Here is a 26,302-nt window from a genome sequence, read left to right as displayed (position 1 = left end):
CTCTAATTTTTATTTTGTAGTTCAGGCCAAATTCAGAAATTAAGTCAGAATTAGAATTCACTTCATGTGAAATGAATAAATGAACATAAAATGTGTCTGAATAGGGAAGGCTAAATATTGTAAAAAAGTTGACATTCATAATCATTATAAATTTATTAGTATTCAGTGAATTTCCAAACAATGCTCAATGTGACTATGGGGATAATTCACATCATAAAAAGATATCAAAATTTTACCTGGAATAAATAATAAGCTTAGTATTGCAAATAAAAGGTGAAAACAGAGAAATGAGAATGGACCAGCCAGAGTAATTATTAAAATATTTTATTAAGCCCCAGTAATTCAAATATTTTACTGCATGTGAAAGAATAGACTAGCTAATCAATGAAATAGAATAAATCACTTAGAAACAAGTCTTAAAACATATGCTAATTTAAGTTGTGATAAAGGAGTCATGTTTTATTAGCAGGGAAATATTGAATTGGTTCATAAATGATAATGGGACTATTAGAAAGCTACATACATGAGAAAAAATGTCAGTTTAGATACTCACTCACCAAACAATAGAAAACAAAATAATTTAAGATGGAATTAAATGTAAAAATTTGAACCAGGACTTTTGCTTCTACACCTGCATGATTTCATCACCACAAAGATCTCTCTAATGCTATCCCTTTGTAAGTCACATCCCTCCCCACTGGCTCTAGCCTCCATAAAGCCTGGAAACCACCAATTTATTTTCCATTTCTATGATTTTGCCATTTCAAGAATGTTATATGAAAGGAATCACACAGTATGACCTTTTGAAATTGTCTTTCTTTTCACTCAGTGTAATGTTTTGGAGATCCATCCAAGTTGTTGCCTGTATCAGTACTTTGTCCCTCTTTATTACCGACTAGTATTCCATAGTATGAATGTACCACAGGTAGTTTAACCTTTCACCTACTGATGGACGTTTTGGTTGTTTCCAATATTTGGAAATATTGTTTTCTTTTCCTCACCTTCCTGTGGGTTACTTGAACATTTTTTAAAATTTCATTTTGATTTATCTATAGTTTCTTTGCTTATACCTCTTTGTGTGATTTTTCAGTGTTTTAAAAAACACTGTGGGCAATTAGGAACCAAGATGGTGGAGTAGAAGGACGTGTTTTCACTTCTTCTTGTGAGAACACCAGAATCACAACTAGCTGCTGGACACTCATCGACAGGAAGACACTGGAACTCACCAAAAAAGATACCCCGTATCCAAAGACAAAGGAGAAGCCACAATGAGACGGTAGGAGGGGCACAATCACAGTAAAATAAATCCCATAACTGCTGGGTGGGTGACTCACAGACTGGAGAACACTTATACTACAGAAGTCCACCCACTGGAGTGAAGGTTCTGAGCCCCACGTCAGGTTCTCAACCTGGGGGTTTCGACAATGGGAGGAGGAATTCCCAGAGAATCAGACTTTGAAGGCTAGTGGGATTTGATTGCAGGACTTCAACAGGACTGGGGGAAACAGAGACTCCACTCTTGGAGGGCACACACAAAGTAATGTGCGTATTGGGACCCAGGGGAAGGAGCAGTGACCCCAGGGGAGACTGAACCAGACCTACCTGCTAGTGTTGGAGGGTCTCCTGCAGAGGTGGGTGGTGGCTGTGGCTCACCATGGGGATAAGGACATTGGCAGCAGAAGTTCTGGGAAGTACTCCTTTGGCCCTCCCAGAGTCTGCCATTAGCCCCATCAAAGAGCCCAGGTAGGCTCCAGTGTTGGGTTGCCTCAGGCCAAACAACCAAAAGGGAGGGAACCCAGCCCCACCCATCAGCAGTCAAGCGGATTGAAGTTTTACTGAGCTCTGCCCACCAGAGCAACAGTCAGCTCTACCCACCACCAGTCCCTCCCATCAGGAAACTTGCACAAGCCTCTTAGATAGCCACATACACCAGAGGGCAGACAGCAGAAACAAGAAGAACTACAATCCTGCAGACTGTGGAACAAAAACCACATTCACAGAAAGATAGACAAGATGAAAAGGCAGAGGGCTATGTACCAGATGAAGGAACAAGATAAAACCCCAGAAAAACAACTAAATGAAGTGGAGATAGGCAACCTTCCAGAAAAAGAATTCAGAATAATGATAGTGAAGATGATCCAGGACCTCGGAAAAAGAATGGAGGCAAAGATTGAGAAGATGCAAGAAATGTTTAGCAAAGACCTAGAAGAATTAAGGAACAAACAAACAGAGATGAACAATACAATAACTGAAATGAAAACTACACTAGAAGGAATAGCAGAATAACTGAGGCAGAAGAACGGATAAGTGACCTGGAAGACAGAATGGTGGAACTCATTGCCATGTAACAGAATAAAGAAAAAAGGATGTAAAGAACTGAAGACAGCCTAAGAGACCTCTGGGACAACATTAAATGCAACAACATTCGCATTATAGGGGTCCCAGAAGAAGAGACAGATTAAGGACCCAAGAAAATATTTGAAGAGATTATAGTCGAAAACTTCCCTAACATGGGACAGGAAATAGCCACCCAAGTCCAGGAAGCACAGAGAGTCCCATACAGGATAGACCCAAGGAGAAATACGCTGAGACACACAGTAATTAAACTGACAAAAATTAAAGACAAAGAAAAATTATTGAAAGCAGCAAGGGAAAAACGACAAATAACATACAAGGGAACTCCCACAAGGTTAACAGCTGATTTCTCAGCAGAAACTCTACAAGCCAGAAGGGAATGGCATGATATACTTAATGTGATGAAAGGGAAGAACCTACAACCAAGAAAAAACACTGTGGAGAATGGATATGTATTTCAGAAGGGAAATATAACACTGATAAAGAACAAAAGAAAAGATAGAGTTGTAAATGTCATAAATTTATTCGACACACAAATTTCATGTACTTCCAATTCCCGTCCCTTCTTTCTCCCACTATTTTCTCTCCTGATAAGTCTTTGTTCTTCATTTCTGGAAAAGTTCATCTGATGAAGTTTGTAAGTTTCCATCTTCAAGCATTTCCGTGTTCAAATGCTAAACAGTAGAAGAAAAGTTAGAAATATGAGGGAAATTTTGTGATCTAATAAAGGAATAATTTTTCATATTTTAATTATAAATATTTGAACTTAATAAGTTTAATTATTTTTAATGATAAGGTTGTTCTCAGTTTTTTCATGTTTTAAAGTGGAAAGTGGAAGGTCTCACAGCAAGCGTTGTATTGTCAAAGATGAACACTGTCAATCAGCCTAAAGGAAGGTCTTGTAGATCACATCTCTTGTGCTGTGTTATATGGATAATTTATAGTGAACAGTTTCCTGACTTTAACTAGTATAAGTTTAGAAACATCCCAGAAAGGCTGTGGGTAATAAATATATCACCACTGAGTATAGAAACATAAACTAAATATTAGATGATTTCCCTTTTATATGTGGCAAATTCCTGGATTCATCTTCAAACAAGTCAACCCAGACACCAGTAATTATATTTTACTTGCATTTTTTTCTACTGTGAAATTCTATAATACATTTTAGATAGTTCAATTCATAAATGATTTACCAAGGAGTTTTATAATATGGTAAGGATATGCTCAAGAAGCAGCTTTACACAGACAACACATATTGTATTTATTTTCTTTTTGTTGGCATTAGATTTTACTGTTTATACTTTACCAGCACTGCAGGGAACACTGTACTCTTCAATGGTGAATTCCTCTGAAATGCAAAAATGATGAGACAGAGTGAAGACATTCAGTAATAGGCACATGAATGGTTACTTGTAAATAAAGTGTGTAAGCTACGAAAGAAAGTATAAAGCACAGTTACAGAGCCCATGAAAGGACTGACTTCTGTACTAAGCCTTTTGGGATTGGTTAGTGAGGAGCAAGAGAAAATTGGCCTTGGACATAAAGCTGAGGGGCAGATTTCACAAATGGATAACTGTCTTTCTATAGGACACTGTATAGCCCTTTTTCACAACTATGTTTTTCTTATTGGAGTTGTACGTTCCTCTCTGAACCTTTTCTTTTCTAAGAAAGAGTAAAGTTTGAACACTACCAGTATGCTAAGATACTGGTAAGTTTCTACTTCAAAGTCATGAGCAAATGGAAGAATTTCCTGACATATTATACAAAGTTTCCCAAAATTTGTGAAACTATCTGAGGCCCAAATCAAAAACAGAACAAATTTTGGGTCTCATAGCACACATCTTTAGTTATTGCCACCCTTCTTTTCTTTCTGGAATAATTCAGTCCAGAAAAAACGTCATAGGGGAATTTAGAAAAAATCGATCCCCTTATTGCTTTATGATCAATTTATAAGAATGATTCTAATACTTGTTTGGGGGCATAAGACAGATTAATATACAGGAATATGCTTATCCTGTGATCATAAACTCAACTCTTTCTTCCAGTGAAAGATTGTGGAGTTTTCTTTCAGTTAAGGTGACCCTGTCCTAGTTAGTCATCTTTTTCCTTTCAAGGCTCAGCATGTCTGAATCCCACTCACCTGTCTCATAATAATCATAGGCCTTTACGGTAGCTGGTTTTAAATTCTTTATTGGGATGTTTTGTTCCACTGAGAAGGAGAAACTCAAGCTTTGATGGGTTAGCTGGAGAGACAGGAAAACTGAATTGGAATCAAAGATTAACTCAGTTACTCTTTTCTTAAGATAGTATCAAACCCTGTACTTATGCTGTCCTCTGCACCAAAACCTGTGGAAAGAACGAGAGGTTTTAAGACTTGCATAATACACTCAATGACAGATAAAAGAAGGGCAAAAAGACGATTCAATGGACAGTCAAATGTAGTAAATTGAGCTTTGTTGACCTGGCCCAGCTTCGTTTCCCTCTGTAGCTATTTTCTTTCCCCACAATTCATAAATGCTATACCAGGGAGTTTTATAATACGATAAGTTGTGTAGGTGAAAAACACTCTTTGGAACCTGGGTTGGTTTGTTAGAATCTGTAGTGGTTCTTCCAGATCTAGCAGAATCACAGAGAATCTTACCTCTTCAAAGTAAATCAGGATGTGGTTGGTGCTCACTTCAGTCCTTTGAATCTGAGGCCTTTCTTGGAGCTGTTGACCAAGAGGAAAGGCCAAAGATATGGGATGAGGAACTTGCAGGCTGAGGCAGTTTTCAGGTATTTACGTTCTAAATGGCTTCTCAGAGACATCCAAACACTACTTTTGATTTCTTCAAGAATAATAGTAATAATAATAAAAATAATAAAAGTAATATTTATTAAACCCTCCTTATCTATCTATCATCTATTTAGAGAGGGAATTATCTTCCAACTATATTAAAAAAAGGAGAATATATGCTTACATATGATATAGTCTCCCTTTTTCTTTTTGTACATAGTTGGAAGATAATTCAATGCACTACACATTCCTAGAAGTCTCAGGGCCTGCTGGAACATTATTAACCATGTTTATGATTTATATCTTATAGTTGAGACCACATAGCTAGGATGCCCACTTTTAAAATGATGGAAACACACACTAGAGAAACAAGTTTGAGGGAATAAACCTCTTGGAGAACTGAATCAACAAAATAAAATTGACAGCATTTGCCATGACTTTGCTATCTGTAAGAAACTTAGGGTTTACCTTTTTCACTGATGCTTTCACAGGTATGAAGCCTGATACCATCTTCACATCAACAATGACCATGTTGGAGCTGGGTCGTTCCCCAGTATAACTATGAAGTCAAGGCATAGGGACAAGGCAGTCAAACAAAATTCCTTGGAATTCATTCAAGACAGAAGTCTCTCCTCTTTTATTTCTACCGTTCCTTATCCCTGGCTACCACTCAGCTTTGCCATCTACTCTATTTTCTTCTGCTATAGTTGTTTGGAAAACTCATTATGAATGCATACTCTGCAGGTATGGTAACATCATATTCTCAATGTTAAGGCTTTTCAGTAAGAGTGAAGAAAATTTTCTTTTAAATAACTATTGCAAGAATTTCTTGTTTATTATGTATGACCTTGGACAGTGAAGATCCCCTGCACAAGAAACTCTATTTCACTATATTCTACAAAATGTCTCATAGTGGTTTAGGATTTACCTAATGTTGATGAGAATCTGGACTTTGCTGTGAGCATTGACTCCATCACAATTCTTGGGGAGAGTATCAACTTTCAGAGTAAAGGGAGATTTTCCTTCTTTCTTGGGCAGGATATTATATCTCAGGGATGTCTAAAACAAATTGAAAAAAAATCCTTTATTTTTACACTCAAATAGTTTATCTCTTCTACGTGATTTATACCTCCCCTTAGGACATGTTTCTTTTTCTATTTTGAAGTTCAAATGGAATTCTTGAGACTTGTTCTCCCATTTGTGGCATCGCCTGAACCCTGGCAGTCTCACCTGGAGGTACACACATCCCGACCCTGACACTGCCATGCTGTACTCCCCTGGAACCTCCGGCAAAGCGACCTCCTGCAGCAATAGGCGATTGCCTTCATCTACTTGGAATTCTTCAGAGAAGGTCTCTGAAGACTTGATGGTGACTGTAGCCGCTTTCTCCCTTTTAGTGAAAGTTGCTGCTCCATACTTGGAGAGCGCTTGGAGAGCTACCACTGTATCCTGAAAAAAGATGGGTTCAGAAAGCACAGGAGAGGAAGGTAACAAAATCATACCAGATGTAAACCACATCAACACTGTTCTCAGAGTTATTTAGTCATAAACACAGTTCATTCACTGGATTTCAAGTCAATTCAGACCTGGTTATTAATCATGAACTATTCTAGGAACTTTGGGGGAAATGAAGTTTCCTTGTTCAAGCAGTTTACAGTGTACATATGGGAATGAGACTCAATATTTGACGTAGAGGATATTTCAATAATTATAGATTTATATAACAACATTTGTTGGAAAAATTCAGAGAATGGAGAAGAAATTGGAGCTAGCATAATAAGAAAATGCTGTGAAGAAGCTGTGAAGAAGGTGAGAATAATGAGGTCTGAATAATGAGAAAGGTCTGAATAATGAGAAAGGTTTATAAAGACAGAAGAGAGGCATCAGGCAGTACCAGGGACGGAAATGTTGTTGTAGTAAAGACATGGAAAAGAGTGAGCCAATTCCAGAAAAAGAGAAGGGATCAGCCTTTTGGCCATGCCACGCAGCATGAGGGATCTTAGTTCCTTGACCGGGGATCGAAGCTGCACCCCCTGCAGTGGAAGCATGGAGTCTTAACCACTGGACTGCCAGGGAAGTCCCCAAGGGAAGTAATCTTATGAAAACATTGCTCTAGAAAGGTTGATCGACATTAGGGATGAGGATCCACTAAGGAGAGAAAATATGAGAGATTGTGCAGAGGACAGAGAAATAATCCATATATAAAATAATGAGGCTGGAACCTTTCTGGTGATGGAGGAATAGACAAAGTATAAATTAGAAACATTATGCAATTATTCAACTCCTAGAATGTGGTTGTGTCTACATGGGTATTAGTATATTTATTTTTCTTCCTAGAGTCTCTTCACAGACCTGAGTGGAGGAGAAGCCCCCACTGGGGTTTTGTTGCTTGGTGATCCATTTCACAATCCGTGTAGCCACAGACAGGTCTTCTGAAGATGGGGCAGGCTGGGCAGTAAGATAGGCAAGGAGAGTGTAAGCTGTCATCTCCACTTCAACAGAAGGAGCCCGGGGTTGATAATAGAGTGCATTAACTTCTTGAGGTTTCCCAGGCCGTTGCCAGTGGATTGAGTCCTCTTTGAGATAAAAAAGGATACAATCTTAAGCTTAGAGAACATTTTCAAAACCTAATTCATTAATGATCATTATAATTAGAGCTCACCTAGTGAATGGACATACATGAAGTGAAAGTATTAAATAATCACCAATCAAGCTAATCTTTGCCATGAAAGTAAATTGAGGTTCTAGCAAATCACATTGTGTCTTTGTGTCTATTACATACTTGTGTGATATTAGAAGCTGGGCTGTTTAAAGTCTATAATGTGTGAATTAATAAAATGATCCATGTCACCCAGAGAACTTAAGTGTTAGGTCAATAATAAATCATCATCATCTTCTTATAATAATATAATGGATAGAATATAATATAAGCATGATATGTGTGAATTTAATAGGTCCTCTCCCTTTGATCACTGGTGATTTTTGGAAGTCACTTTTGCAGTAGCAGCTCTTACCTTCTTTTACAGCCTCTTTGTCTAGTGATTCAAGCAGCTCACTTCGTTTGGCCTGGTTTCCTGCTAGAGCAAAGGCATAGGCCAATAATGCCTTGGTATAGACAAGACTTCCTTGGGCCTCTGAAGTAGACTCCCAGGCCCTTTCCAGGCAGAATAGGGCACCGCGGACAACTGGGTCCTATAAAGAAGATGGACCTTAAGATAGAACCAGGCTAATGAACTGCCTCCAGGGTAACCCTAGATTCAATGCCCCGAAGTGCCTGTGCAACATCACAGTCTGACCAGAGGGTAATTTTCTTTGCAGCTTCCCAAAGGATCTGTCATCCTTTATGCTCTAGTGAAATATACTAATATTAAATAACATGAAAATCACAACTCATTTTCCTCAGACATTCATAGTTCCATGAGTTTTATTCCTTACATTTGTGAGGGAGGTCCAGGGAGTGTGGTAGTACATACAGTGACAGGCAGTGGCTTCTCCAGCAGAGCAATGGTGATGTAGGCAGAGAGCGTCACCTCATCGTCTACCCCACCCTGTAAGGATCAGAGGCAGAGACACTCAAACACTCCAGTATTCATCAGCCAGAATCAGCTAACTCTGTTTTCCCCTTGGCCATCTCCACTAGAAAGCATCTTTCCTTGGGCAGTATTATTGATTTTTCCCCTTCCTCCTTCACCCTAAAATTCTTAAATCTGTCCCAAATCACTTTCCCTCACTTCTATTAATGTATTGGAGCTTTGGGGGCATGCTATTTTCTTTCAATACAAACAACTAATTTATTGCTAGGTTTCAGAAGCTTTAGAGTCTACTTTCCTTCTCAGAGCTATGTCACCAGGACTTGAGGAATCAATAGGAGCATCGTAGCTCCTACATGTCACTGTCCTCAGGGCCCAGAACAAATTTAAAGGCATCACCTTAATAGCATTGTTTAACAATGATCCAGAACGCTGGAAACAACCATTTTCCTTTTGCTTCTGTGAGAGCCAGGTAAGGGAGTTCATGATGTGCGAGTCCTCCACAAAGATGTATGACTGGGCTTGAGCGAAGGACTTGAATACAAATGCAGTGAGCCTGTCCAGCAAGGAAGAGGTGGAGACCTGAGGACCATCTCACTTTTAAAGCTCACTGTGTGCAGTTGCCTCCAGGTAGCTTCACAGTTCCGTGGAGAAAATTGGTGGCAAAATGATACTTGAATACTGAATATACTCTTATTTGTCCAGCAAACTTCTGAATCTGTTTTAAAATGTCTCAACTTGATGGGTTTCTCCAGAGTCGATACTTTTCACTTTTTTTTCTCATAAAATGTTTGTGAAATGTGGTGCCTTCCCACCACCAAAATTGCCATTTTCTGAATGATTTTACTACATCACAGTCTCTTTCTGTCCTTCCCCTCCTCTCCTCCCTTAATGTAGAAGCTTTTTCCTCTGTCATTTCACATTATGACATTTTCTGCCTTCTATTTCCGTTTTGGGGGATCCTTACTTTACTGCTATTTACTATACTGTCAGAACAGTGAGCTTTCATAGATGAAATGGTGAGATCCTCCACTAGTGATGACACACATAGGAGTTTTTAAAGGATAACAAAATGGGCAGAAGACCTAAATAGACATTTCCCCAAAGAAGATAAACTGATTGACAACAAACACATGAAAGAATGCTCAACATCACTAATAATTAGAGAAATGTAAATCAAAACTACAATGAGTTATCACCTCACACCGGTCAGAATGGCCATCATCAAAATATCTACAAACAATAAATGCTGGAGACGGTGTAGAGAAAAGGGAACCCTCTTGCACTGTTGGGAGGAATGTAAATTGATACAGCCACTGTGGAGAACAGTATGGAGGTTCCTTAAAAAGCGACAAATAGAACTACCATACAACACAGCTATCCCACTACTGGGCATATACCCTGAGAAAACCGTAATTCAAAGAGAATCATGTACCACATTGTTCATTGCAGCTTTATTTACAATAGCCAGGACATGGAAGCAACCTAAGTGCCCATCGACAGATAAATGCATAAAGAAGATGTGGCACATATATACAATGGAATATTACTCAGCCATAAAAAGAAACGAAATTGAGTTATTCGTAGTGAGGTGGATGGACCTAGAGTCTGTCATACAGAGTGAAGTAAGTCAGAAAGAGAAAAACAAATACCATATGCTAACACATATATATGGAATCTAAAAAAAAAAAATGCTCTGAAGAACCTAGGGGCAGGACAGGAATAAAGATGCAGACGTAGAGAATGGACCTGGGGACACAGGGAGTGGGAAAGGTAAGCTGGGATGAAGTGAGAGAGTGGCATGGACATATATACACTACCAAATGTAAAATAGATAGCTAGTGGGAAGCAGCCTCATAGCACAGGGAGATCAGCTCCATGCTTTGTGACCACCTAGAGGGGTAGGATAGGGAGGGTGGGAGGGAGACTCAAGAGGGAGGAGATATGGGGATATATGTACATGTATAGTTGATTCACTTTGTTATAAAGCAGAAACGAACACACCATTGTAAAGCAATTATACTCCAATTAAGAAAAAAAAAAGGATAACAAATTTCTATGCATGAACTCCAGGTATCAGAGAATAGCTATTTCCAGAATTCTGAAATACTGTGGATCTACAGAGAACATATGGAAATAATTATCTTACCAAGTGTTCCCCTGACTTCTACTATGATGATCCCCAAAGGTGCTGTAAGAACCATCTCTGTGCTTATAATTCAACTGTCTTTGGTAACCTGAAGAGGAAGTTTGCATAGATTTATGAAATAGCAGAGACACTGGAGAATGAATCAGGGTTTTCCTCAAAACTGGTTGAGGTGTCACAGGGAAACTACTATGTTACTATGAAGTCTCCAAGACTTGATGATACCATCGAATTTCCTGGTTGTATAGTGGGACAACTTGTTGGATATCACAGCAACAATAATTATTAAATCTTAATCAAAGGGATGTTGACTTGAGTTCACTGGAGGAGATATTTAGGGAATCAGTTAATGTTTTTCCTTTTGGGGTAATCTCTCACCACTGATGAGGTGGCTGATGGCTGTGGACTTGATCTTCTCTGTCAGCAGCCCTGTCTCATTCAGATAGTTCAGAACATAGATGTTAGGGGCAAAAAGGACCATATTCTGCTCTCCACAACCATAGGGCATCTGGAGAAGATTCTGAAGATTTTGCATTGCAGAGCCTAGTACATCACCTGGGGAATGAAAGATATTAAAAAAAAACAGAGGAACTCAGAGCTGATTTATGTTGGGATAAGAAGATAGATTACTAACTAAGTGAGAAGTCAAATCATATATAAAGGGGTGGAAAAGAAAGCATAAGAGGTGAAGGAAAACAAGAAATAGAAAGGAAAGAGAAATGAGGGAACAATAAAGTAGATAGTTCAAGGACGGAAAAAACAGGAAAAAATCTGAATGGTAGGATACATCTTTCTGATGAGCCACAAATCTGGTAAAAAACAATTATTTTTCAATCTATTAGGAAGCATCACTACCTAGCCAGTCTCTTGAAGATGAGGGCACAAAGAGATGGCCCTTTTTACTTTTTAGAGTGTGTCAAGGTATAAGATGTAGCACAACATCTATTCAACAGTGCAGTCCTTAGCTTGGTGTTCTTTCTCTCAATCCAACGCCTAGACTCAGACAGTTCATTAGTAAGGGATGGTGAGGCCCCATGCACTAGAATTATGGGGATGGACAACTGCTTCTTTCGGGCTGGGAGACTCACCCAAAACTGAATGTGTTGCCCTGGCAGAGCCTTCAACCACATTTGAAGGAAGTTTTAGTGACAACTTTTCAGGTTCTCCGGTTTCTAATGAAACAAGACAAATATATATAAGGGAGGGAAAAATGAGAGAAATGTTCTAGATTTATTTGAATTTTTTTCATCTATATGATCAAGATCCAACATCTCATTTCTCTTGGTCATTATATAATCTCTTTGATGCAATCCAAGTTTCTCCTAAAGCCACAATTCATCTCACAGTGAAGTTCATATTAATCATATATATTTGTGTTAAATTTCTATAGATTTCCTTATAAGTGTATACCTTATGTTATATTTATTTCTTTCTCTTCATTGTTTATGTTAATTTCTACTATAGTTGTGGTTGTAAAAAAATCATATTCACTCCATAAATATGTATTAAGTGTGTACCATAATCTGTATTATGTACCAGATTCCGTTTTAAGTGCAATGATATAGCAATTTGCAAAAGAAATTTCCCGACATCCTAGAGTTTTCATTTTGATGGGAGTAATAAAATAACAAATAAATATTTAGTGTGATAGATACCGGTAAGTTCTATAGAAAAAAATGAAGCAGATTAAGTGCTTATATGGGTGAGCTAGTGAGGCAAGGCAAATCAGGAAGTACAGGGTGTGGGGAGAAGGTTCCCAATGATAAAGCTCATTGATTAAAAAAATCATAGGTGACTGACAGTAAGTAAGTCAGGGAGTAAAATTTATAGATATCTAGGGGAAGAGACTTGCAGGAAGAAGGAACAAAATGTGAAAAGACTCCAGAGATGAGAGCATGCTGGGTGTGTTCTAAAATCAGATTAGAGGAGCAGGGTGAGTAGGGGAGAGGGTAACAGGATATGAAGTCATGAGGATAGAAAGGCTTTGTAGGTGATGCTGGAGACATAGTCTTTAACTTTGAGGGATATGGGAGACTCGTGGAAAACTTTGAACAAAGGAGGGACATGATCTGAAATATGCTTTAAATGATCCCTCTTGTTGTATAGGAACAGGGGGAGATGACCAGGAGTCCAGTTAGGAGGGGACTGAGTTGGTCCAAGAGAGAAAGGTCTAGAGTAAGAGTGGACATGATGAAAAGTGGACAGATTTCATATATATTTAAAGGTTCAACCAGCTAGATTTGGGAATGAATTGGGTGTGGAGTAGAAGAGAAAGGACATAATAATGGATGACTCCAAAATTTTTTATCTCCAGCAAGTAGAAGAATGGAATTTCCATCATCTGAGATGGAGAAAATTGTAGGAGGAGCAGGCTTATGGGGACTAAGCAGAGGTTCAGTTTTGAACATGCTAGTTTTGAGATACCTCTTAGACCTCCAGGCTTAGAAATGCAGATGATAAGTGAGCAGCTGAATACATGAGTCTGAGTTTAGGAAAGAGGTGTGGACCAAAGATGTATATTTTGTGGTCTCTGGTACAAAGTTGTTATTGAAGTTCTGTGACTAGATGAGATTATCAGGGGATACTTATATAGAGAAGACAAGAGATCTGTAGACTAAGTGCTGTTCTCTAGATGATTTTAGATAGTGCAGAGTTGAATATTTTAATACTAATTTTTTAATGACTGTGTGAATATTTAAATGGTAGTTTTAAGTGTAATAGAAAAAGATTGGTTTTCTGTATATGTTAATGGCCTAAAGTTCTTCTTAAAATAACTTGTTTAAATAAAAACATGAGTACACTTCAACTATTAACAGAATAACCAATAGTACTAGTGCCACAAAGATATTTCAATAGTTTGAAAATTGTGTTGGAAGAAGTTTGGGAAGCACAGGCGTATTTGGAAGGAATCCTGTCCTATGGTCATCAGCTTTAGTCTTCATTATTAGGTGAGTCTCTTAACTTCTCTATGTCTTTATCAGGAAAAGATTGTTCTCCATCAAATGTCCTTTGATTTGCACATGGGATAGTATACTTGTTTCCTCTTTTTCCCCCAGAGGAAACATGCCCCAAAGAGCATTTCACAACTATATACTTTGGCAAGTGGCTTAACAAAAGAATTTTATCTATTTTTTGACACTTACCTGAAGCACAAAGAAGTGTGTTGAAAGTTTCCTCCTTTTCTATTCCTTCAGGCTTTGTATTGAAAGAAAAAAAATCAAAAAGAAAAGTGATAGTGAATGTAGATAGTGATAGAGAAAAAGCAATCACTTTAGGAGAAAAACTGTTAGTGAAAACTTGAGTTGTGGACATATTCATATTCTTGGGAATGAAATGTCACTGTCGCATACCTATTAGATAATGTGATTTACATAATAAGGCCTCTGAGGCTCAGAGAAAGTAGACTCGCATACCTCAACAAATAAGGACTTGACTACAGTGTCCTTCTGTCCAGGTGCTGGGACGTGGGGCACCTCATTGTCACACAGTTCCTGAGACTGCAGGGCTTCTGCAGTAGCTGTGAAATTCACCTTTCCTGGGGAATAAGATTCTTAAGGAGTTAAACAGTGATTCTATATTGAATGGTTTCTTCTTTTTAAGCCTCTCCAATATTTATAACGGTTTTCTTTCAATCGATCATTGTCAAAGGAGGAGAAAAAAACATGCATCTGAGTGAGAATGGAAAGCAAATCATTACAACATAAGAAGTAGGATTTGTGAACAACTTTACCACTCACCCAGTGACTTTGGGGTAACAGCCCAGGACACAGTTTTCTGCTTATTTCCACAGACACAGTGAGATTCTTCATTCTTTTCTACTGGGATGGCCAAGAAGGCAGGAGAGACCTCCAGCTGCACGCTGACCTGTCCCCCATTCCCACCCACAAATTTGAGAAAGAACACAGGGAAAAGGTCAGTAACAGGGGGAAGAAGCTTAAAGGGACAATGCATACTAATTGAGAGGCTTTGAGAAACTGTTCAAACAAGGTAAATCCTGTCAAATATTTTGTAGTTTAGATGTTTGCCATTAGGACTTTGAAAAACTGTCAGGAATCAGGATAAATACTCAGGATTTAGGCTTGTGCCAACACAAGGAAGAGATATTTTCTTTAGTTAGAGTGAAAAAATAATCAGGGGGAAGTAATATCTGAATTTAGGAATACACAAATAATGCAGAGTCCTGAATAAATATAACCTTACCACCTCAGACCTGTTGGGGAGCTTTGTTCTTAGTACTTATTCCATTCTAAAATTAGGCTACATCATGTTCAATTATGACTTACTAGGAGATTACCTGGGAAATCTAGGTAATGAACGGTAATTTTGTTCCTTCCTTCTACTTTTGCTTACGTCGAGAAGTGCCCTTACCCGAATGCAATGGGACACATAGCTGAATGCAGTGGCTTTGAGTGTGAAGGCTTCTCCTCGAACCACAGAGTAGGGAAGAGTGAGTTCCAGGAAGAAGGGCTGGAAGGTTGTAAGAGAGATGGTGGGGGAGAGGCCAAGCCCTGCTGTTCCAGACAAGCAGAGTGCGCCAGCCTTCCACTCCGTGATGGTGTCAGGGACCTTCACTGCCAACTCACTTCTACCCGATATGCTAGGGAGGGGAAAAAGAGGAGGAGAGTCAATGAGTCCCCTTTAGCAAGCACCACAGCTGATCCTAGAGCATGAAAACTTAGTGTGCTAAATGTTAAACTTGATATAAGGTTTGGTGTTCATAATGAGGTCTCTGAAAGTTTTTTTTTTTTCTTTTTAGGGTCGAGGGTAGCTTCCTACTTTCTGTTATTTTAAGTATCTCAGGACCAAATTAGAAAAAGAAGATTGCATTGTTTAGCTATGAGATAAATGAACTGTGAATCTAAATAACTACCAGAAAAGAGCGGAGCAGAACGGAAAGGATCAGGAACCAATGATCACACCAGAATTATAGAGGAGGATTCAGATCCTTTTATGAACTCAATTCTGGGCAACACACAACTTACTCGAGTGCCACCAAGTCCCAGATCCAGGTCTCAGGGAAATACTTCCGGACTGTCTCTTTCACTTCCACAGCTGGAGGGTTTTCTCTCCCTACCATTGGATAAGCTATCCCTGCATTTCCACGTGCTAGAGCAGAGACTTCTGGGCCCATTGGACCCAATTGACCTGTCGAGAGAAAACACACAGGGCCCAACATAAGCCTCAATTTTATCAATTTCTTACAGCTGCCTTATTTATCAAGTAGAATAAGATCATATGCTCAGGGAATGTTTATTATTAGAACAATTTAACCTACCGGCTTCTTACTTCGTTCACTCATCTACGTGTCCTATTGGAAGGCTAAATCCTATTGCTTCATCAAATGGTTTAAAGGTAACTGTATTTTTCTCTAGAAGTGAAAACAAATGTAGCTCTCCCTAAGCTGAGTTTTCAACTGGTGAAGGCAAAAATAAAGAGTAATTTAAAACAACAAATACTGCTTATACCCTGACGGGATGATCATGTGTTCTCCATTTGCAGTGAGAATCAAACAAGAGGAATTGATAGTAGCTACAGCAAGAGGATTTCAGGAATTTTTTTTAACAGTTAATAAGATATGAAGACATAAACAATGATATAGTAAAGTATGGGTTATAGACAACAGAGACTCAATAAAGGACAGAAAATAAACTTTAGATTGGCCAGAAAAGACTTTACAAAGCAGAACTTAAGAAGACCATGAAAGGATGAGAATCACAGGGGAATGAAGAAGGCATTCCAAGGAAACAGCTACACATGTATGTACACAGAGGTCAGAAGCAATGCTCCAAAGGGATAACAAAAAACCCCTCAGGAGTAGAATGTCTATCTCGGGGCAGGGTGGGGGCATTTAACATAGCTGAGTAAATAGTAGGTGTACTTATATAATAAAACACCATGAAGGTTAGGACAAATAAGTTAGATCTGTTAAGGAGGCAGGAGTTAGGTTGATTTTTAAAAGTGATAAAAGCAACTATACTCCAATAAAAATTAATTTTTTAAAAAACTGACCTGCCAGAGATCAGAAGACATATAAAGATAGTATGTATAAATATATAAATATAAACATACATAAAATAATAGCATTGAACATGCTCTTTTAAAACCTTAAATATGATGACCTATGAATTCTGGAAGTAGCGATTATGTCTGAGAAATAAATGACATGACAGAAGCAATGTTGAAGGGTGATGCAGCTTTCACGGTATAGAGGCTGGATTGAAGTGGAGAAAGATGGAAGGCAAGGAAGGTAAATTATAGTGGCTTTTTAGTACTTTGGTTATGAAACAATGAAGGACAGGACTAAGATGATGTAACTGAACAGGAAAAGGAAAGAATGGAGAGGTGACGAATACCAAATGTAAAATTTGTCTAGAGTGTTACAGAATATCTGTGATAAGAATGTAATGATGGTAGTTTGTTTTCAGGTTTTTCTGGATCATTCCACCTACATGTTTTCACTTAAGATTGAAAAGAAATACAGTTGGTATTAAGGGGAATGTGAAAATAAAGTAATAATAATGTTTTTTAGTTTTTTTTTAACCAAAAAACACTGTTATATGGAATCATGATTATATTTTTTTTAATTTATGCTCATGATACCTCAGTGACTTTGGTGTTGTCATTCTGACTTTCAACTGAGCCTCAAAAATGTTAAATGAGTCTGCAAAATTTTTTTTTTTTTGCCACACCACGTGGCATGTGGGATCCTTAGCTCCCCAACCAGAGATCGAACCTGTGTCCCCTTCAGTGGAAGAGTCTTAATCACTGGACAGCCAGGAAAGTCCCTGAGTCTGCAAATTTTCAAAGTTATATGTGTCATACCAGATAAAGGTATGATGAAAACTTGTTTTTTTTTTACTACACGAATTTGTTTCTGTGGAGGGAATATTCTTATTCATTCCTCTACTTTCATAACTTTACTCTTTGTCTTCCTAGGCAAATAATTTCTTCTGTATTAAATGTGTTTAATGTGTTTTATTTTTTAAAAACACTTTATACCACCAAATTTCTTATTACAAAATGGATTAGTAGCCATCCCAGCATGCCTCTAGACACTTCTCTAGGCCTGTTAGCAGCAGAAAAGAAAATAGTCAGAGCTAGAACCTTTTCAACTTTTCCTCTTTTCTAGGTGTACCTGAGACACACAAAGAGACTAAGTATATTCACCAAAAGCTGAATTATTCTATTTTGTTCAATATGTCAAAATCACTCTGATTTCCATAAAAGAATATGACAGAGGCAAACAATATCTATATAATCCTTCACATTTCTCAGCATCCCTTGCAGGTAGGGCAATGAGATATATGCCACTTCCACTGCTGGCCATAAAAGTCATGTGCAAATCTATTCCTTCTTCCCCGTGGTAGTAACCTTGAAAGGCACATTGGAGATGGAGTCACAAGATGAAAGCCCAATGAACCTCCCTGACAATGACTGGTCAGGAGGTGTTCTGAACAGCTACTGGACTCACAAGCAGTGTTTGTGAAAGGAAAAAATAAACTGTTATATACTTAGCCTCTGAGACGTGGGGGTTTGTTTGTTACTGCAATATAATGTATCTTATCCTGACTAATTTAGGTATTGAAGCCACAGTGGGTAAAGAGGATTTAAAGTACCAAGACTATTGAAGACTATAACAGAAAAGTATTTGATTTGGATGAGAGACAGAGAGAGAGAGAGAGGGAAAGAAATAATAATGGCTTAAAAATTATTTTTTCTGGGGAAAAGTATTATATGAAGAAAATTTACCGAGAAGTTGCTGCGGAGTTACAACATTCAGTACTTTAAAAAATGGCTTTTTATCCCAACCCAACGCAGCAAAGCATCACTTTTCTTCTATTATTTTAGCAGATAAATAATTCTCACCCTTACCTCCTGCATAGATCATAGATGCTCCTGGATATGGCTGAAGCAGCTGACAAAAATGTGGCTTGTGGATTTTTGAGTTGGTAAAAATATTTAATCCTACAGACTGGAAGAAAAATAATTATTAAAGCATACTGGCAATCCAGTCTGGAGACTAGAATATTTCCTTACGTTTGTATTATACTCTTACTATTATTATACATATAGCTCATAGGATCATCATGAAAATTCCAAACAATGGAGAAGAGAGGTATTTTATAAGTATGAAAATGGGGTCAAAGAAAGTCCAGATCATCCAGTTAGTGAATGGGAGCTGGGATTAGGATCCACTTCTGATTCCTATTTCTGAATTTTGTCTCCTATGTGCTGATGCCTCTTTAATTATCTTTTGCCTCCAAGAAACTTGAGTATTTTAATTTTGGATGTTTTTCTTTCCTTCCTTCCCCCCCCCCCCAAACCAAACATTAACTTTGTGGCAGACAGTAATTTTTTGTTTCTTTTCCATTGAACTTGTAGGGCTGCATATTGGAGATTTTTCTTTCTAAATAGATTTATTTATTTATTTATTTATTTTTGGCTGCAATGGGTCTTTGTTGCTGTGCGCAGACTTTCTCTAGTTGCAGAGAGCGGGGGCTACTCTTTGTTGCGGTGCGTGGGCTTCTCATTGCAGTGGCTTCTCTTGTTGTGGAGCACAGGCTCTAGGCGTGCAGGCTTCAGTAGTTGTGGCACATGGGCTTAGTTGCTCCGTGGCATGTGGTATCTTCCCCTACCAGGGCTCGAACCCGTGTCTGCTGTGTTGACAGGCTGTGCCACTATGCCACCAGGGAAGTCCTGGGGATTTTTCTTCACAGTCAGTACACTTTGTTTTGTTTATGTTTATTGGAAAATATTGTTTTGTTTATGTTTTATTGGAAAATATTCCTTTGCCTGAATATCTATGTTCAACTCATCCCTTTTGTGATTTATCCTTTCCTTTTTTCTTTCTCACTGTCTTTTAAGTATCTTGAATCTCTGCATGCAAAACACAATCGCAGATGTCCACAGTAGCCTGATTCCTAGAGCCCCCCTGTTCCAAGCTTCCTCTTTCTTTGATATTAGTCACAAATACTACTTGCTGTCCTATCTCAGAGTACTTGGGAAACTGTGGGACACTGAAGCACAGTTGTCAGTGGTGGCAGTGATATGGAATGGGGAGAAAGAAGTCAGAAAGAAATGTTTAAAGATGCTGCAGTTAGCTAATAAACCGAGTCTTGTTTTTCTCCCTCTACCACCGTCTGATTTATGATTCTGGAGGCTCCAGAAGAGGGAGGTTTAAATTGTTCTCAGCTAAGCTGCAGACCTCATCAGCTAAGCTGATGTATGCTTTCCTCAAGGTATAATGAGAGTTTTCAGTCATTTTTGGTAGAGATAAGATTTAATCTCACAACCTGGATAAACTTCCTTTTCATAACTCTGCCTGATTAAAGATACACATTTGAGCTAACGTACCTAAGGCAAGCTAACGTTTCTACTCCAAGTTTTGTAAATCTTTTCTTTATGAACAGCTACTTTCAGTTTTCCTGAAATTTTACTGCACTGAAGGTGTTGGCTGAAGTAATGTACTTTGTGAATTTAGTCATTTACTCAATCATTTATTTTTGTGAAAATGACTATTATAATGGCTGCCAATAGGGTACTCACCTTTCCAAGGCTGTCAGAGGTGCTATGGGAAATATTTTGTTTTTCTCACATATTGGAATCTCTGAGAATCACTGAGAGGGGAATATGACAGTGATAACTAGTTTTGGGATCAACTTGGTTAAAGTTGTGACCCTAAAAGTATACCCCTTGCTGTTTAAAATGCCAGAGAAATTCATGATTGACTCTCTGTGTGTATACAAAGTTCTCTATGCCTCTGAGATTTCAATATTTTTCTGTTAATCACAGGTTTTCTTTTTGGTGAATGAGAGGAAGATCAGATTTTAGAGGTTAGAAATCTATTTGTTCTCCATCTTAACAAAGACTTAGAAATCAAATTTGGTTATGTTTTTAGGAAGAAGAATTACCTCAAAGATACTGTAAACATCATCATCACTCAGGACCTGCTTTGGTGTGTAAATGATTCCATTGTGAGTTATATCTTCTGCATTGATGCATTCTTCCCCATCTTCATTCATGGGACCTCCATATCTAACACTAAGGACGCTCTTTACTGGTAGCAAATCATAGACCTGCAAAATAGAGAGAACAAAGGAAAAACTCTTATTTATTTTATTTTATTTTGAGTGTGATAATGTTCAATCTGGAGTTTAAGAGATCACGGTGCTTATTTAACACTCCCATACCAACATTATAAAAAGTGACACAGAAATCATGGGGAGATATTAAGGGTTATGGATCCTAATGCTCTTCTTGTACAAAAGAAATTAATACATAAGATATCAAATTAATTGATCAAAGACTCACAGCGCATTTTGGCTGAGTAAGTATAAAACTCAAGTCTCTTTGTCTCCCAGCCCAAACGCCTACTTTTAAAAGAAAGCAAAAATGTGGACAGTACAGAGAAACATCATGAAAGAATAAAAGTCATTCATACCCATCACCCAGTAACAACCTCTGTAAATACTTAATTCATTCCCTTTTCCCATTTTATATGATTAAGTTCTTACCAAGTTTTTTTTTTTAAGTCTACTATTTTAAGACCAATTTTAACTTGGAAAAAAACTAGGTACAGGGGTAACCTAGAAATAAATCCATTCCAGTTCAGTTTTCACCCAGAGCCTAGCATAAGGCTACCTGCTCAGTCATATAGTGTTCATTAAACACACAGTGACTCCATGCGGACCTGCTGTCATCTCTTATCTAAGCTACTACAATAGCCTCCTAACTGTTTTCATTCTTGCTCCCATACTCTGAGTGGCAAACAAGATCTTCTTACCAAATAAATCTAAATCACTAAATCACTCTCCTGCTTAAAACTCCTCAGTGATTTACCACTACATTTGCTGTCAACTCCTAACTCCACTGCAAGCTCACAGTACTTGTCATGATCTTCTTTACTTTCCATCCCACCTACCACCTCTACCATCCTCTTCTCTCACCATTACGTATAAGGTCATTACCTTTTCCTCTTTGAACACTGCAGACTTATTCTGACCGCAAGACCTACAGGCACGCTGCTTTCATTCTTTGTAATGCCTGCCCCTACCCCCCATTATCTGACAATCTAAGAAGACACCACTAATGACTATATCAAAAATTGTTCAACTCTTTTCTTTAGCTCAACATCCTGTTTATTCCTTAAATGATACTTATCAAAATTTAGAACTATTATATGTTTATATGCTTTTGTTGCTTGCTTGTTTAATAACTCACAAGACTATACGTCTAAAATGGTCAAAGACCACATCTGATTGTTCACCATAAAAACTCCTATTCCTGGAGCAGTATCTATCCCGTAATCCAGACGCAGGGGATATTCGTTAAATAAATAAATGGACAATGAAGATTGTAAACTATTGGGCCTTTTTGGAAGTTCTTCATTATAAGAAACATCTTTAAAAGACAAGTTTGGTTGGAAACTCTCTTTTGTCCATACTTAAAACCAATGAGTAAGTGCCTGTTTTTTTAGAGAAGACTTAAAAACCTGGCATTTCACATACTATCTTGAATTGTGGTGTGTTAGACATGGCATTGAATAAAATTTGGTTCAAATCCCACCTTTCAAATATAATTTTGGGGCTTCCCTGGTGGCGCAGTGGTTGAGAGTGCGCCTGCCGATGCAGGGGACACGGGTTCGTGCCCCGGTCCGGGAAGATCCCACATGCCGTGGAGCGGCTGGGCCCGTGAGTCATGGCCGCTGAGCAGGCGCGTCCGGAGCCTGTGCTCCGCGGCGGGAGAGGCCCCAGCAGTGAGAGGCCCGTGTACCGTAAAAAAAAAAAAAAAAAAAAAAAAAAAATATATATATATATATATATATATATATATATATATATATAGATAGATATAGTTTTGGCATGTTCTTTCTATAGTTGCTTAATTTATGCTGGCTGTGTTTTCTTCATTCATAAAATTAAGGTAATAATATCCACGTTAAGGAATTATTATTCATTTATTCGTTCATTAAAAATGTGTTGAGGGACTTCCCTGGTGGTCCAGTGGTTAGGACTCCACACTCTCACTACCGAGTGCGTGGGTTCAATCCCTGGTCAGGGAACTAGGATCCCGCAAGCCATGCAGTGTGGCCCTCCCCCACCGCCAAAAAACAAAAAAAAGAAATGTCTTTTACATGTAAGGACTGTGCTAGGCACAGGGAATGTAGTAGTGAACGAGACTGCTCACTCTTTGATATGTTATAGCAGAGAATGAAGTAAGATGATCTGTGTGAAGCACCCTGTGCAATGTCTTTTTTGGAACTGAATTGAATCCAAACTCATATGTGACTTACTACACTATGCCTGACACTGTGAAGAACTTGTCCTTTGCAGTTGTAACTTCCAGCTTCCAAAAATGGTCATATCATGTGTGCATTTTCTGATATGCAAGACTGAAATGGGACTCACTGACTGAGGTGAGACCTCAGCTTCAGGCTTCATTAGCAGGACACTCTGGTCCACCGCACGGAGGGCACAGAGGGAGTAAGCAGCAGCTGTGACCTTCAGGTTGATATCTGAGGCTGGCAGTCCCCGGGCTGAAGAGAAGTTCAAATTTACCTGTAAAGAGGATATGATTATAGCCACACATTTTCTAATTGTTACAATCTTAAAACTCTCTCCTACCCCAGGGTAGGACTAGTCCTTTCCACACTTCCTTTCTCTTCATCCATGTTAGAGAAGGGTTAAGAGGTGAAGCTGCCTGACGACTACCAGTTAACCATCTCTGGAATAAACTGGAAATGTGGTTCGATTAACTCAGGTTTCCCACTCTCTTTATAACCAGTGAAATATAAATTGATGTTGATCACAGTAAAAGAGAATCTTGAGTGGGAATTGGAATGCACACGCTAACAAAGATACATACCTATCTCCATGCAGTGTTTTTGTGATGAATGTGTGCAGTTTGCACGGGGCTGTGAAAAATCCTATTCCACCTCTAAGACCAGCCAACGAAGTCTCCTTCAGTTGGCCCTCTTAATCACCTGGCATTCTATAGCGGTGTAGTACTGTTTATCAGGATCAGAAATTTACTCATTAATTTAAAAAACTAAACATCTAATATGCATCCTAAGAGTTAATTCATTGACAATATTCAAAGGACTGTGAATCAAGAATGAGAACTACAAAATAATGAAAAATGTGCGTAATTTTTTTCAGAGTTTTGACTGGTTTGGCCAGTAGAAATTCATCGGTAAGTGAATCTATTGGTTCCTTATGTTTATGTTAGAATTTTTTGAGTAGAATCTTGAGTAAATTATAAAATAATTTGGAATTTAGTTACTGCAGTAGCATCCATTAAGCTTCCAGGTTCTTGAACTGAAAGCTGATTTGGACTGCAATGAAATAGTACATTCCGTTAAATAATATTTGACTTGGATTGCTGGATTTAACTATGATAATCTGCTATGTGGTCTATTGAATTAATGTAACACTTTGGATTCATGTATATCATAAGACATATATGAAAAAAATTAATTGATTTATCCTCAAGGTGCAGTAGTATTCATCTCTATAGTTCAATATATTATGAAAACACCGCTTTTGGAGAATTCTATTTTAAATATGTTTGTTTTTATTTTTAGAAAATTTAAGTTCATTAAAATATGTTTGTGAATGCCCATACCAAATGAACAAGTGAGTTATTTGAGATTATAATCACTGAAAATACTCCTAACCAAGAAATGGATATGCTTGAAAATGTAACATGTTCTACTGATATGAGAACCAGAAAAGAACTTTAAGGCATATTTTGAGAGCCTGTACCTATCCATATTAATCAATGTTATCCTTAATGAATAATTATTTCCAGTTAGGAACAACAATTTAAACTGTTACATAGTATTTAATCTGTATAATAAACCTGTCATTATTAAAATAAGAAAGTGGTATATGGATGGTGAATAGAAAACAGGTTTCTTCTTTCCAACAAAGATCAAAAAATTATTTAAAGTATATTGGTTTAAAGAAACACAGGTCTCAGACAGACCTGGATCTTTCCTCACATTCTCAACCCACTTCTTACTCTGCTCATCATCCTGTCAGGATGTCTCACTTCTAGGGTCCTTAATTGTTAACTTTAGTAACTCTCTAACTTTTAAACACACAGTCAACTTTCTTCTGAATACTGCGAAAATCTTCATCTATATTTATCATAGCTTATCTCCATCTCTGATCAATGATAAGTGAAAAGATATTTGATGTGAAGTGATTGAATATAATGTCCATGGACTTTTGATTCTATGTGGAAGTTTTATGATATGACACAGAAGCTGTCATATGTTTTTGCACCAGAGTGAAGCCACTACTGGGATGAGTAAAGTGTGCTGAAAGCTGTGGCATAAGATGGGCATTCCAAGGTTTAACAAAAAACTAACTACCCATGATTAGCAATAAAGACATTGAAGCTTGAAGCAAAAGTCTCTTCTAGGTTTATATGAAACACACAGAACATCCAAACAGAACACAAATGATGCTATTGGACATCTGTCCAGGTTTAATAGCATTCTTTAGTAAGATGGAGTTGAAAATTTATTCAGAATCCACTGTGTATTTTCTTAGATCATTGTATATTACAAAGGACAATCTAAATGTAATTCTCATTGCAGAAATGTTCACTTCCTGTAAATGCATATTGTTTTAATCTTCATAAAACTCATGTCAGAGTCCTTGTAGGTATATTTTAAAAAATATATCTGAAGTCTGTGGATCCTAGTTGATTGTTAATGTTAAGATTACCCAGAAAATTCTGTTGGGATAAAGCTTATTAATATCTCAGTAGGCTTCTCATTACAGCTATGCATTCTTTGGAAATATAAGAAGATCCCATATGCAACTTAGATTTTTATGCTATAGTCATTATTAGAGTGCCCAGGCTATGTTTCTCAAAATGGGATACACACATATACCCCTGTTCTGTTTCAAATTCAAAGTGAATTTAACTCACAATAAATTACTGATTTCTGCAGTAGTACATGGAGGCGTGTCAGGGGGATATGAGAGAATAAAACTGACATCACTGTGAAGCATCATTTTTAATTGAAAATTTGGGGAACAAACATTTCAAAATTAAAACTATTAAAGGTTAATTGTAGAATATATTTTGAATTCCACATGAATTTTCAGATAAAGCAAGAGAAAAAATTGTGCTAATGGCCACCTGCTTTGAACTACTCCTCTAGACCTCCCGGGGCTTAGCATCAATCTTTCCTTTAGAGGTCCTTTGGCAGAAAGTTTTAGGAGCACTACATGGCAGTTTTTAAATGTACATAAGGTCCTTATTTTCCATACTTCAAAAGGGGAGATGAAGAAAAGGACTGGACTTAAACAAAACACCCACCTTATTGGGAAAACAGTTTTCAATCTCGAGTTTCTCAGTATCTGCAATAACTTCTCCATTAGGTAAAATAGTATAAATAAGCAACTGGGCTGTAGGAGCAATGTCTGATTCCACTTGAAAGGAGAAGGAAAATACCCCTTTCACTGGAGAGTAAAG

General features: G+C 37.8%; 1 protein-coding gene across 1 annotated transcript in view; it reads right to left on the bottom strand.

Annotated features, from left to right (window-relative positions):
* Positions 1–2,893: 2,893 nt before the first annotated feature.
* The window catches only part of LOC101325870 (pregnancy zone protein-like), a 47,922-nt gene continuing 24,513 nt past the window's right edge, over positions 2,894–26,302 (bottom strand). The window contains exons 13-35 of the mRNA XM_073789298.1: positions 26,147–26,289; positions 23,218–23,367; positions 20,733–20,886; positions 18,683–18,775; positions 15,793–15,955; positions 15,179–15,407; positions 14,548–14,743; positions 14,224–14,345; positions 13,954–14,005; positions 11,899–11,982; positions 11,159–11,365; positions 10,814–10,901; positions 9,064–9,220; positions 8,608–8,682; positions 8,149–8,326; positions 7,487–7,710; positions 6,365–6,583; positions 6,063–6,193; positions 5,603–5,693; positions 5,000–5,068; positions 4,499–4,601; positions 3,665–3,706; positions 2,894–3,029 (exon numbers count right to left, since the gene is read on the bottom strand). Coding sequence (XP_073645399.1) covers positions 3,007–3,029; positions 3,665–3,706; positions 4,499–4,601; positions 5,000–5,068; positions 5,603–5,693; positions 6,063–6,193; positions 6,365–6,583; positions 7,487–7,710; positions 8,149–8,326; positions 8,608–8,682; positions 9,064–9,220; positions 10,814–10,901; positions 11,159–11,365; positions 11,899–11,982; positions 13,954–14,005; positions 14,224–14,345; positions 14,548–14,743; positions 15,179–15,407; positions 15,793–15,955; positions 18,683–18,775; positions 20,733–20,886; positions 23,218–23,367; positions 26,147–26,289 — 2,993 coding nt within the window. The 3' untranslated portion in view covers positions 2,894–3,006. The remainder of the gene's footprint in view (positions 3,030–3,664; positions 3,707–4,498; positions 4,602–4,999; positions 5,069–5,602; positions 5,694–6,062; positions 6,194–6,364; positions 6,584–7,486; positions 7,711–8,148; positions 8,327–8,607; positions 8,683–9,063; positions 9,221–10,813; positions 10,902–11,158; positions 11,366–11,898; positions 11,983–13,953; positions 14,006–14,223; positions 14,346–14,547; positions 14,744–15,178; positions 15,408–15,792; positions 15,956–18,682; positions 18,776–20,732; positions 20,887–23,217; positions 23,368–26,146; positions 26,290–26,302) is intronic.

This window comes from Tursiops truncatus, chromosome 11 (genome assembly GCF_011762595.2).
Source record: "Tursiops truncatus isolate mTurTru1 chromosome 11, mTurTru1.mat.Y, whole genome shotgun sequence".
Classification (NCBI taxonomy): Eukaryota; Metazoa; Chordata; class Mammalia; order Artiodactyla; family Delphinidae; genus Tursiops; species Tursiops truncatus.
This window is presented reverse-complemented; position numbering and strand designations above follow the sequence as displayed.